General features: G+C 36.6%; 2 protein-coding genes across 2 annotated transcripts; one reads left to right on the top strand and one right to left on the bottom strand.

Annotated features, from left to right (window-relative positions):
- Positions 1–409: 409 nt before the first annotated feature.
- Positions 410–3,770, bottom strand: si:ch211-110p13.9 (uncharacterized protein LOC562347 homolog). The gene is made up of 4 exons (XM_019092158.2): positions 3,398–3,770; positions 2,602–2,731; positions 2,379–2,512; positions 410–2,289 (listed from the first exon to the last, which is right to left on the bottom strand). Exons 1-4 carry the CDS (start codon positions 3,518–3,520, stop codon positions 1,510–1,512), a joined length of 1,167 nt encoding a protein of 388 aa, XP_018947703.1. The 5' UTR covers positions 3,521–3,770; the 3' UTR covers positions 410–1,509.
- A 3,081-nt stretch (positions 3,771–6,851) lies between these two features.
- Positions 6,852–13,451, top strand: LOC109076461 (zinc finger CCHC domain-containing protein 8-like). The gene is made up of 14 exons (XM_042725084.1): positions 6,852–7,103; positions 7,480–7,522; positions 7,605–7,679; positions 7,781–7,886; positions 7,965–8,042; positions 8,130–8,233; positions 8,360–8,425; positions 8,632–8,692; positions 8,822–8,949; positions 9,630–9,765; positions 10,000–10,110; positions 11,608–11,694; positions 11,790–11,898; positions 12,229–13,451. The coding sequence occupies exons 1-14, from the start codon at positions 6,923–6,925 to the stop codon at positions 13,080–13,082; spliced, it is 2,139 nt and encodes a 712-aa protein (XP_042581018.1). The 5' UTR covers positions 6,852–6,922; the 3' UTR covers positions 13,083–13,451.
- The last annotated feature ends 296 nt before the right edge of the window (positions 13,452–13,747 follow it).

The following is a 13,747-nucleotide window of genomic DNA, read 5'->3' as shown; positions in this document are numbered from 1 at the left end:
TTGTACTAGCTTACTGTACATTACTGCAATATTACTTCAGATTCTGTGGTTCTTAATAAATGTTAGGCCTAGGATGAGCTACTTCTAATTAAACTACTTGAGAAAATAAGCATATACTCATTTAGTGTCCACCTGCGGTGTTCTGTGGCCCACTGCAGATGTGCCAGTTTGTGTGCTGGGCTTCTGACTCTCAAGCCAACTTCATGAAGTCGTCTCACAATCTGCGTGGACACTCGCACCCCTGTTACATCCTGAAGGTCATTTTGCAGGCATGAAACGATTTCAGCAGGCATGCAGGGTCAAGTATCGGTCTTGATTTGGTGTTATGACCAGGTAAATTGGTAAATGATGGCATATTAAACATTATGACCAGTTCCCAATTATGAGTACCCAAAGAAAAACAATCATATCTGTAGACCGTCAAAAGCCATGAAGGATGACATTTCATTAATGACAACATTGACTAATAACAGACTTACATGTTATGCATGAATTGTTAAAGAAACACATTTTGGTTTTGGGACAACTTCAAATGTTGACTAGTGTATGTTCAGATTTAACAAAACTTGACTCATAGACAAGTGGGTGTTCTGAGGACGCATAGAGGATGCGACAACTGAAAGCCATAACACCACAACAGTTTGATCAAGGAAAATGAAATATGAGCTGAATGCTAGAAGAGTTACAGCAATGCCTAAATGATTAGACGTTTATATCAGTAAATGACAGAAAAAGACTAATACTGTAATGTTATCCACATGATAAGAAACTTATATACTTCAGGTAACAGGTATAAGTGTATATGGTTGAATATCATTACCCCAAAAAAGGCATAGAAATTCATTTGTAGAACCTTATGAGTTTGATTTAATTAATGATTAATAATATTTTTTATATATGCTAATGATATAAAAATATATATTTGTCAGTTACCAGACATAGCTGAATATGTTGCTGCCCAATTAAAATAAGACAATATTATTTGTCTCTTTTAAAAAAATAGCATAACATTTCTTTAAAGAGACACGTAAAGACGCACATTACATTTAAAAAGATACATAGCAATTTGATTACTGAATTGTCTACGTAAGCCATTGGTGACTGGATCCAGGTGAATATGTATTCTATTTGATTTATTTTATTATTATTGTATTATGTTATACAAGTGAATTACAAACAAAATTTAATTTTGAAATGCTTGATGTTCAGGTGTGCTTTATTTTTCAGTGATGAGAACAGTACGTGAAGCTCTGCTGCCCTCTTGTGTTTGGATTCAAACTTTCAGCCTGAATATTTTCAGAAACATTAAATTCAGATTTCATTTAATACTTTTTGCTGTCTTTTTCTTCCTTTTAGGACAAAATACTACATCTGTCAACAGCTAGCTGTGGAAAGGACATAAACATTTGACTTTTTTTTATTTATTTGGAATCAATTGTGTTTTAAGGCTATAAACCAACAAAACTGCGACCAAATGATATGTAATGTATAACCTACATCGAAGTATACTTATTTGCATATTAGACTGGAATACAAGACATGAGCTACTCCTGTGATAAGATTGTGATTAGCAAATTCTAGAATAAGTAATAAAATGGGGTATTCGCTGTGTCTTTTCCAGTTTTCTGCCTCATCACTCAGACCCATCCAGTGTGTAAGAAGATTTCGCATTGCCTCTGGGAAAAGTTCAGTTGCCAGCTCCTCTGGAGGCGGCAAGTTTGTAATGTGCTCAATGTGTTGGGCCTTAAAACCTTCAACCCGGTGGCTAATGGTGCTGTTGGCTGCATTGAACTGCTGGCCAAGCCAACCTGCCACAGCCTTCAGCAGACTGCTTGAGTAGATGGAGTAGCTCTGAAAATGAGTTTGAAACAGGGCCATCACAGTGTCCATCAGTTTTTCCTCGTCAATCATCCCAGTAATACAGTATTCAACATAGTCCAGGACCTTTGTGGCAGTCTTCAAATGTTCTGCTTCAATACTTGTAAATAACTTCACTTTTTCCCCTAGGCTTCGAAGTTTCTGTGCAAGTAAAGTAGACTGGCTTAAGTTTGTTTGCTCTGAGGAACAGTAGTCATGGTCTGAAGCTGCTGAAATATCTGACTGATCTGTGACTATTGGAAAGAAGTTTGTTTCTACTTCGCCAAACTGTCGATTGACTTGGTATGATGAACATGTATTATTTTCCAAAATTGTTTGCGCATCTTGATCATTTTGGGGTTGAACATCCTGGGCACCAAGATGATAGGTCATGTTCAAGTTGTTGTCATTTATTCGAGATTTCCATACATCCTTATGAACACAATTATTTAAAACAATTCATTAGAAATTTAAAAATATAAGGACATGATAAAAATCATAATATGACAACTTCAAATTACCTGAAATGACTCCATAACTGAGAGCTGATCTTGTTTGCTATACAGTTCAAATGCCACTCGAAAAACTCCATGAACACTATAGAACCACAGACTGTTGTTGGAATAGGGGAGTCGCAGTCCTTGGAATCTGTAGTCTAGAGATCAATAAGATAAATATTAACATCTAACCCTCTAATTAACCCATAATGAAAATTGACCAGGACAAAAAAAAATAACCACATACCTGATGGGAAAACCAGTTTGGTTGCCAATCCTCGTTTAGCATATTTCGCATGGTATCTGGGCTGATTTTTACTGTGAACATCTGTGTCTGCGAACAGATCAGCTCCAAGAAAGAGAGGGATCATCTGATCCTACATATTAAAATGGAAAAAAAAATAAAAAAAAAAAAATTATATATTTTTTTTTTTTTTTTTTTACGGAAATTTAATTAATTTGAAGAATTATCAGACCATAAAAAAAGAAATGTTCATACATTAATAAATTCAATAACCTAATTTTTTAAGAATAGTCAGGTTGAACAACTACACTACAAAAAATTACTTTATATAAAATTATTAGGAAAACAGCTTGATTGTGAATAATAATAAGCTACACATTATTTAAAGAGACATTAATACACATTAATAGATGCAATTAATTATTATTGATTATTAATAATCAAGATAAGGCAAACACTCGCTGGAAAAAAACAAGAACCTACAGTGGAATGGAACTCTTGGAAAAGAAAAAATAGTCTAAGCTTATTGGCTAACGTTAGTCCTCCTAGCTGTTTCGAGACGGACGTAAGTTAGGTTAAAGCTGGTCTCCCAGCTCGACCGGCTTGCTAAAAAGTAACGTTAGTCAAAAACCCTCTTAAAGCGGTGTACTGAACCTTGCTGGGACCTTGCTTAAAGAAAAACAGCCAAAACCAGCATAAGTTGACTGGCTGGTTTTGGCTGTTTTTCTTTAAGCAGGTTATGAATACATATCCAAAAACAACTTTGTATTACGGTACTTTTTGTTACTGGTACACCTACCTCGTTTGTGCTTGGTTTAGCAACATTAAACGAGTTGTTGTTTGTAATATACAAGAATCGCATCCTCCTTTTACCACACTCCCAATAGGACATGTTGATGAGAGAATTATCTCCAGATGCCATGATGCTGAAAAGACAGGTCAGTCTGCCAACGAGCAACAAATATGTTAAAATACTGAACAAATTAAGCGTTTTTATTGCAAACGCCCTGCATGCCAGATATCTTCTTCAGCGTGGTCACAAAAGAAAACTGTACAACCGCCAAATCTAATTTAACAACCGTAAACAGACTGCTTTAGCTATGAAGTGGTCTTCTTCTTCTACTTCGTTGGAGTTTTACGGCAGTTGGCATCCATAGTGTTGCATTACTGCCATCTGCTGTCAGGGCCACTGTCCTGCAGAGTTTAGCTCCAACCCTAATTAAACACACCTGAACAAGGCAATTAGTGTTTTCGGGATTACTAGATAGATACAGGCAGGTGAGTTTTTATGAGAGCTGAAGCTAAACTCTGCAGGATAGTGGCCCTCCAGGACCGGAGTTGCCTATCCCTGAGTTACAGGTTTGGAACGACATAGGGCTAAGTGATTAATGACAAAAAAATATATATATATATATTTTCCTGTGGAGTATCCCTTTAATTAAATTCGTCCTTCCAGTCCAGTCCTCCTAAGAAAATTAAACAAATATCTCCGTCCTTGGTCATTATTTCCATATGTTACTACATTTCTAACATTATACTGTAATATACCTGTATCCGTAGCGGATTCTTTAACTCTTGCCTTTCTTGTATATATTTCTTACATGATATAAAGATGTGCTTAATTGTTTCCTCCTCCTGACATTCATCAAATAGGCCTAGTCCTGTCGGGTGTTTTCCTATAACATTAAGATTTTTGTTTAGCTTGCAATGTCCAATCCTCAGTCTATTTACTATAACTTGTTCCTTCCTTTTATTCCCCTTCTTACTTTGCATACCTATCATGTTTTGTATCATATACAGATGTCTCCGTTTGATTTCATTATCCCACTGCTGATGCCATTTTTGCATTATCTTTTTCCACCCTAAACTCTCCCCTTCTGTTTTGATAATTTAATTTTGACGTCAACATGTTCTTTTTTTGTTGCTTCTTTTGCCAGTCTGTCTACTTTCTTATTTCCCTGGATGCCCATATGCGCTGGTACCAACATGATTGTGATGTTTTTCCCTTGACATTTTATGAAATAAAATTTCATAAAGTAATTCCTGATGGTTCCTGAAGTCTAGTTACACCAGACTTTATAATCATGAGGGCAGATACAGAATCACTACATATTGCAACGTTGTCCCAACTGGATTGTTCAGTCCATTCTAATGCTATTAATACAGCATATAATTCGACTGTATATACACATAAACTGTCAGATGTTCTTTTATTTACTCCCACATGATGTCTAGGGATATAGCTATACATCTCTATTTGTAAATTAAAATGTAAAAATTGTAATACTATCTTTGTACATCTGTACTCCAACTGTTTCGTTTTATTATTAGAAGCTCTATGTCCACCTTTGTATTTTCCATTGTCCAGATTGCTGCTGCTTCTTCTTCTGTGTTTTTTATTTGGCAGTTTGCAAATAAAGTACATTACCGCCATCTGCAGGACTAAAGTGTGAACTCATTGGGGGATACTCAGTGTGTGTGTGTGTGTGTGTGTGTGTGTGTATAGAGAGAGAGAGAGAGAGAGAGAGAGAGAGAGAGAGAATTAAATCCTTTTTACAAGCTGAGTTTCTTTCAGAAAAGTCATAACAGCCTTAACCCTTGTGCATTATATATTTTACGCCATTGAGTGCATTAATGACCAAAAATGGTCACATATTAAACATTGCCTAAAATATTATATATTATTATTATTTTCCACTTTTACTGAGTTAAATCTTTTAAACAGCATCAGTCCTCATAATAACTACCAAATATTTATTTAATTTCAGGATTTTATCCCTTTAAATATTTTGGTGTCGATACCATCAATTTGTATAAGAGGAAAAAACACAAAAATGTAATTATTTTCCATATACTAAATGCAAAGTGAAAACCTTGGCTTTGGATTATCACAGTCTCGAATATGTCAAAGATTAGCCTACACCACTGACACACACACACACACACACACACACGGAGAGAGAGAGAGAGAGTAGACAGAAAGGGTAAAATATGACCTTCAGGTTATTGTGATTTGTCACTCGCCTAAACACCATGTATTATATTTAGGCCCTACACACATTGCTCTCAGACATCCACAAATACTCAAAAACATAATTTTAAATCATTGAGCCATTAAAATGCTTCATAACACAGTCAATAGTGCCCCTAGTGGAAACCAGGAAAATAACGTGCATTTCCACCCATAGGGAATACCTATATAGTGACGTCATCGGGTGGAATACACGATATAATGCAAATATAATGCTTTTGCTTCAAAATGAAAGGATGTTCCAACATAACTCATGATTCATGTATTAATGACGGCCCCGGCTTTAAACGACGTTTTAATGGGTTTCAATGGGCCATTTTTTGTCATAATTGGTGCTGAGTGTTACTTTTTGATCTACACAGTGTGTTATACATATTTTGCAAAATGGGATAAAAAAATTTACATTTATCCAAAAAGTAAAATTTTGCCAAATTACATACCGTTTGCATTAAAACAGACAAAATGGTCAAAGAAATTAAACTGCAAATGACCAAAAATGTCCCTAATGCAGCACAAGGGTTAATTATAAATTGTGAGCCAGGCAGACTCAATACGTTTTTTAAGCTCAATCCATTATTCGATGCCCTCTGTAGTTTTTTCCTTTTTTTCAGAGTAGCCTATTTCCTACATATCAAGAGTACATGTTTTACACTTTCCACTTCTCCACAATGTATACATAATCCTGTCAGGTGTTTTCCTATTAATCTTAAGCAGCCATTTAACCCTGTGTGTCCTATTCTCAGCCCTGTTAAAATGGTTTCCTCCTGCCGCCTCGGATTACTGCACTTTTTAACAATCACTTCTTTCTGAATGCTATATAAATGTCTTCCTTTCTCCTCCTGATCCCATGTATCCTGCCACATTTTATTAATACTATCTTTAATGATAACTTTAATTTCTGATTTACTAAGTGGCATTTTTATATCTATATTTTCTGTCTTCAGGGCTTCTTTTGCCAATTTATCCACTTTTTAATTTCCCTAAATACCCACAATGCGCAGGAACCCATATAAACTGTGTATAATTTTTGTTGTTGTTGTTGAGTTAAAATTAATTGATTTATTTCATCTAAAAGACCTTGCCAACATACAGAATTTCCACTCTGGATACTTGTCAAGGAGGACATGGAATCTGAGCAGATTACTATCTTATGCTATGAAGTGTTCGTTTGCATGTTTAAAAATGTATTACTTCCTGACTACGGTCTCCTAGCCAATCAGCAGCCCTGCGTCAGCGCGTTGCAGGATTTGCCCTTTGAACTGTAGTACGCGTCGCGCATTGTGCTAATCAAACATGGCTACGGTGGAGTTTGGGGATAGCGAATTATTCGATCAGTTCGAAGAGAACGCGCCAGAGCGCGATCGTATCATAGAAGAAGTTGCTGATGAAGAGAGTGAGAGTTCAGATCGACTGCGGGATCTTCGGCAGACATTAGAAGTGTGCGAAGACACCATAGAGCGTTTGAACGCAGAGAATATCCTTATAGCATATCATCCAGTGAGCTCATCCTGTTGTGCACTTTTGGAATGCTTTTAAAGCACACTGAAACTTCAGTCTGTCGAATTCTGTAAATGAAAGGCATCAAGAAAAAGAATGAATGTGTAGTATTTAGAAAGCTGTGGCCCAGAGGATTAATTAAATTCTAGTGTAATCTGTTTCTAATAACCAGAATTTCTAATAATCAGAATGATATTCTTTATATATTCACACCAAAACTGACTGATTATATGGTCACCAATATATTGTATCCCGGCTGTTTGACTACCATTTGTTTTGGTTTCATTCACTGCTTGTTGTCTGTCACTGTCTTTATACTGAAAGTCAGAATATGTACCTTAATGACGATCCACATGAGGAACTGAAGAGAAAGCTAAACATATTAAGTCGTCCTACGTGAGTAAAGGATTAACTTATTTCAAATACATTTAAACTGGCATTCATTAAGATTCATTGATTATGGTCATTTTTATTCTAGTGGTATAAAGATAGATGATTCCAAAATCGATGGGCCCCTTTGTCAAATTAACTATGGAAACAACATCATTTCCAGGTAGGTGTTTTCTGCATCACCCTTAATTTTAATGTTTCATGCTATCAGTTTTTCCAGAACAGCAGTTTTATTGAGAGATACACTTGTGTGTGTGTGTTTAGGCAGTGTCGGAAAGAAATGGAGGACTTCATCTTCAGTCTTGTCCAGAAAAGACTACAAGAGTGTAAAAATGATCCAGAAGGCTCTGCTCTCCATGTCAAGCCACATGTATGCCTTTAATGTCACTGGACATTTTGTACAATAGTCTTCATCAGTAAGCAAAATTGCTGTTTTTTATGTTTGCAGCATTCAAGTTTCGTTATGGAGGAAAGCTACAAAGTGAAGACTTCCAGTGACTTCAAGCATATAAAAAATGCTTTCAGTGTGAGTTTTACAAACCGGAGCCATAGCCCACATTATTCTTATTCGATGGCAAATTAACCACAGATAAAACATGTTTTTGGATCTTAGATGATAGGAAGTGTTTTATACTTCACCAACTTCTGTGTTGATAAACTTGGCCAACCGCTACTGAATGAAAACCCCCAGCTGACTGATGGATGGGAGGTTCCCAAGTATCCTAAACATTTAAAGAAAGCTATGCACTTACACTTGCTGTGCTCTTATTAACTGAAACAATGCTTTTAGTCTATTTGAATCATGTCTATATACGTCACTGCTCCTGAATCATTTTTGTAAAGATACCAGCAGATCTTTGGCCAAATCATTGCCCTTGAGGGCCAAGAAGTGCAGATAAAGGAGAAAAGGTATGGCAAGAGTTTACAATAGTATAATTTGGATATTGATATGTTTGTTATTATAAGACCAATGCTTGTCTTTACAAGACTTGCTGTGAATGTCAGTAGTGCTGTTTTTCTAACTGCATTGTTTTTAAAGATTGGTTAATTCCTGTTTTGTATTTAATTTGCTTTTCTGCTTGAGGAAGTGAAATCATCTTGTGTTGTCTTTACAGACCGAGACCATGCTGTTTTAACTGCTGTTCTGAGGACCATCAACTGCGAGACTGTCCAGAGGTGTTTCTCTTTGCATATAGACAAAGTTTCTGTTACTATTAGATTAATTCTTCCAACTACATTATGTTTTGAAATCGACATGAGATCATTTAAGAATGCAAGTATAAATCAGACTTTGTTCACTCTTTACCCAAAGATATGGCTCGTATCAATGAAAAGAGGAAAGAGTTTTCACAGAACAGCAATCAGAGCAACCAGCGCTACCATGCAGAAGAGGTCGAAGAGCGATTTGCAAAGTACAAGCCAGGAATATTGAGGTCAGCCATTTTATGAAGTGTCATTGTGTGGAAAAGTCAAAAATATCAGTCCAAACCTGTGAACTTCACAGTATGTCCTTAACAAGTGAATAGGTGTAACTTCTGCAGCTTTGCATTTATTGCATTCAGTGGTTGGTTCATGCAAAAATTAAAATTGTCGTCATTTACCCACCCTCATGTCATTCCAAACCTAATTTTGTTAATCTTCAAAACACAAATGAAGGTATTTTTAATAATATCCCACATCAGAGTTTGTCTTGCCAACTTTACCTGTCTAGTTTTAACTGAATCATTTAAATATTTTATACCACGCTATGGTGTGTGCATTTAAAAACTAAAATGGGAAGTCAAACACTTGTGTGAAAGGGTTAAGAGAAGTTGACATTGAAAATTATAGACCTGCACATAAAATTCCTTAGCATATCAGTCCATGTATTCAGGAAGAAACACTGCTCACCTGCACAATATATCTGTGAAGAATAATGCTTTAGCATATAGGTGGTCTCAGTGCTAATGGATGTGGACTCATTTTCATTTCAAGTGATTTCATTTAAGCTTAAAATAAATGCATTTTGTCTTTCCACCCATATTTCCCCCCAGATATTTTAATTTGGTAATTTAAGTGTCGCTTGTCTGAAAATCAACTCAAATGAAATGCAATTCGTATTGTCTTTGTATAGTCAAGAGCTCCTTGATGCGCTTGGGATTAATACAAAAACCCTTCCTCCATTCATCTATCGCATGAGGGAGCTTGGCTACCCACCTGGTTGGTTAAAAGAGGCAGAAATGGAAAACTCAGGCCTGATGCTCTATGATGGTAAGGTTGAGTTTTATATTTTATTATGGCAAGTCATTAGTCAGGTTAAAGCCCTTAATTATAAGATTTTGAAAATGTGAGAAAATTATTACTAAGGGTTTTCTTATGTAAGGGGTTTGTTGTAGCTGGCCAGTCATAAGGACCTGATCTTCACCTATCATAAGCACGATTAAAGAAGGATAGTGTGTTTTAAATGGAACTAAACTGCCATTGACTCTTTTACTTTTCTTCACGGATCAAATGATGAAGATGAAAACAACCACAGCCAAAAGATATCTTACGATGTCTCAAAGCTGGTTGACTTTCCTGGCTTCAATGTGTCTATACCCCCCAACGTAAGAGATGTAAGTGTACATACACATTTATTGGACACATAAGAATGCATGGATTATGCAAGCACTGCTGCATTAAGGAGGAACATAATGGAAAGAATTTGATGGTTAAAGTTTGGTGGACTCTAAAGGGTTTTAGTTTTATTTGTAATGTTCACATTTGTTACTGCAGACATAATTTCAGTTTTGGAGGTCAAAGTCTTCAGTTTTCTTTGAAATGAATGTTTTAACTGCATTGATGGTTTAACCACTGGGTTGATCTTAAGAAACAAAGATTACATTACTTCTGTGTAATGATAATAATCATCCATTAGTAATGAATTATGCAGACTAAAGAATTAATAAAAAAGATCCCCTGCAATAATGATTCTTCCAAACATACAAAGTGTGGTACCGCAATACAACTTGGTATGGTGATACACAGCCCTACCACTGACATTTTCTTCAGGAAATTTAGAACAGTTCATTTACAGGCTGACCATCTACAAATGCAAGTTTGTATTGTTATGTATTATTTACCTGCATGTTTATGTGAATTTGCTGGCAATTAAAAGTGCCATACGAATGCATTGATACAGTATTTTACGGTTTAACTGGTGGTGACCGTTACTGACCTCACATTGCTTCCAAATGCAATTTTTAACTACCACATTCCTATTTACGATCATTCTGGTAGCACGTGAAGGCAGCATTAGTGAAAACAGGCAGTGACAATGGTAGCTTTAGCAACATTAGCCTTACAGAGAGCCAAGAAGCTCTTTTGGAAAACAAAATATGATACATGATGCTTACTTTGTCTGGAGTCTGGACGTTTGTGCACAAAGCACTGGTATCGATCCCTCTTTCATAAGCAATCTTGAACTACTTCAGCGCTGAACTGTCCCTTGTTTGTGAGGTAGGCTGGTGTAAAATGTTTGCACAAACGTATAGGACTTTTCTGGGGGTTTTTTTGTTTTTTTTCTGGGACATTTCCTTCAAAAATGAAATTTAACCACCGTGTCCTCAGCAGTCTATGGAGACTCCTATGTTTGTTGGTGCATCCCAACATACAACACTTTTAATGGCTCCTTGGCGCTGACATTATATTTCCAGCAGCTACAGCAAGAAAGCAGTAATGGTGGACCGCTGCTTCTCACTCAGGGCTGTGTATATGCTAATAGGGCAGAGAGCATCATAAATGGGCGGGACTTTCCCCGACCATGATGTCATAGTAGTGAAAAATCTAGTGTGGAGAAAAAGTTTATGATTTATAGGTATTATAAAACAATGAGTGGGTGGAGTTTTACCATTATAGGCTGGTTGTTTTCACACACTGCGGCCACAAGACTGTGTTCATGAACTTATAAAAGTGATGTTTGCATTCTATGGCACCCTTAAAGATTATCTAGTCCATGATTAATGTATACTGACGTAACTATGTACCACTATCTAGGTTTCTATTTTATTTTATTTCAATTCAATTTAAGTTCTAATGTGTGTCTTTTTTTTTTTTTTTTTTTTTTTGGACAGGATTACCGGTCTTTCGGTTCTATTCCAATGCAGCCTCAGCAATGGAAGCAAAATTTTGCTGCTTTTTTAAGCAGTAACTTTCCAACGGTAAAAACTTTATAATTTTTTTTTATTTTCTAATTTGCCTTTATCCTTATTTCCCTAATTATTTATGACCTTGTGCATCGATATGTGCTCATCAGGGCTCCAGCTGCAGTAAGAGGCGTCATGAGTCTGAATCCACACCCCAGAAGACAAAGAAATGGAGATCCAGTTCAGAAAACCACGAATCAGATATGGAGATAGAATCAGGTACACAACTTAAACGTTACTAGATTCTGTATGTTTTATGACTGCAGATTGTTCTGAAATGCATAAACTTACAGCTGACCAATTGCCAAGTGCTCTAATGCTTCACACAGCTTGCATTGTCATCCCTTTTTCTGCTGCAGCTCACTATTGGACTTACACTATTTTTAACGTATTCATATCCGAAGATACTACACAAATATTAGTGATGCACTGAAATTATTTTTTTTTATGATGATTGTGTTGCCAACAGTTACTTAAATTTTGTGCATCACTAAAAAATATTTAATTATCGTGAAAAAGTATCATGATTTAATTTTTGTCCTCCTACAGATCATGACTCGTCTCAAATTAGATCTGAGGGTTTCCAGTTCCACCCACCACTTCCTCCTGGCTCTTCGTCCTCGGGCGTTGCTCCACCTCTGCCGCTGGGAACGCCTCCATCCACACCTCCAATCCCTAAGGGAACTCCACCCCCAACTCCACCTACAAATTATTCTCCATCCACTCAAGCCAGAGGGTTGACTGAGGGGGAAGAGTCAGAGGATGGGCTGACTCTGGAGGAACTGGAGGAGCAGCAAAGGCTTCTTTGGGCAGCCCTTGAGAATGCAGATACTGCAACCAACAGTGATTCTGAAGCTGGAGCTTCTGAGACCCCCGTCCCAAGTTCCCCTAGTGTCGTCACTTCACTTAAACTTGACTCGGAGGAAGACGGAGAAAAGATGGAGAACTCGAGTCTTACATATGAAATCAAAAGTACACCAACATCACCTGTTGAACCAGTAACTAATGCATGTGAGGATGAGAGGATAGATGAAACAGTCAGCGATGGACAGGAAAAACATTCAGTTAATGAAAACGTGATCGATTTGCAAGCAGAGATGAGTGACATCATTGTCCTGGATGAAGTTTATGAGGAAAACACAAATCATGATGCAACAAATGGAACTTCAGACACTCCTCAGATAAGCACACAGGAGTCAAATGCGCAAGTGGCCGACAACATGGAGGAACCTGTCGTAAATAAAGTAACTTTCGTTCCACACCGTAGCAGATTTGCTGCGGGAATAATTCCTTTTGAGGACACACCTGAGTTTACAGAGGTTGCTGAAGCAACAGGGGTTTACCTCAAGATTCGAGATTTACTGAAAAGCTCCCCAAGAAATCAGGCCAAGAACAAGAAATAATCGAAGTAGTCCGTTTTATACTGCCCACCTGTGGACATGAAATATTTTTTTCTCTTAACACAGTCCTTTTGTATGTAGTTTAACTTTGGTGCTTTGTATCTTTTTACTGCTATTGTGTGATTTTTAAAAATCCAGAAAGGTTACATTTGGTTTGTACCTGAATATTAACTGACGGTGGGTACTTGTTCCGTGTGTAGATGTTTTTTTTTTTTTTTTTTAATTCTGTTTTCTGTAATTACAAATGTTACTCCTAAATCTCATGCCATGCTGATTCGTATGCCTGCCATAGATCATCTGTGTAATTTATTCTGAATATCTTTCAGCGTAAATTTCTTAAAAATTCTCACTGAATTAAAAGTTTTAACTTGACCTTGGTAGTAAAATTAAATCACTGCACTTCATATATATTTTCATATTTCTTTTATTAATGCATTTCTTTGCTTATTATGCTCTACCTCTTTTACAAATCTGAGCACTCTTCTGTATCAGCCGTGCCACAAGGATACATTTTATTTTTTTTTTTTTTTACATGTATTTACGCTTTGGTTTGAAAGAAAACATAAGCGCAGCACGGCTGACACAGAATACCGTATGCCGCCTGGGTACTGCTCAGATTTGCCAAAATGGCGCTAAGCTGATTTGGAGAGATACAGAGGAGAGGAATT

Source organism: Cyprinus carpio, chromosome B5 (assembly GCF_018340385.1).
Source record: "Cyprinus carpio isolate SPL01 chromosome B5, ASM1834038v1, whole genome shotgun sequence".
In the NCBI taxonomy this organism is placed as follows: Eukaryota; Metazoa; Chordata; class Actinopteri; order Cypriniformes; family Cyprinidae; genus Cyprinus; species Cyprinus carpio.
The sequence above is the reverse complement of the archived record's forward strand: the minus strand, read 5'-3'. Positions and strand labels throughout refer to the sequence as shown.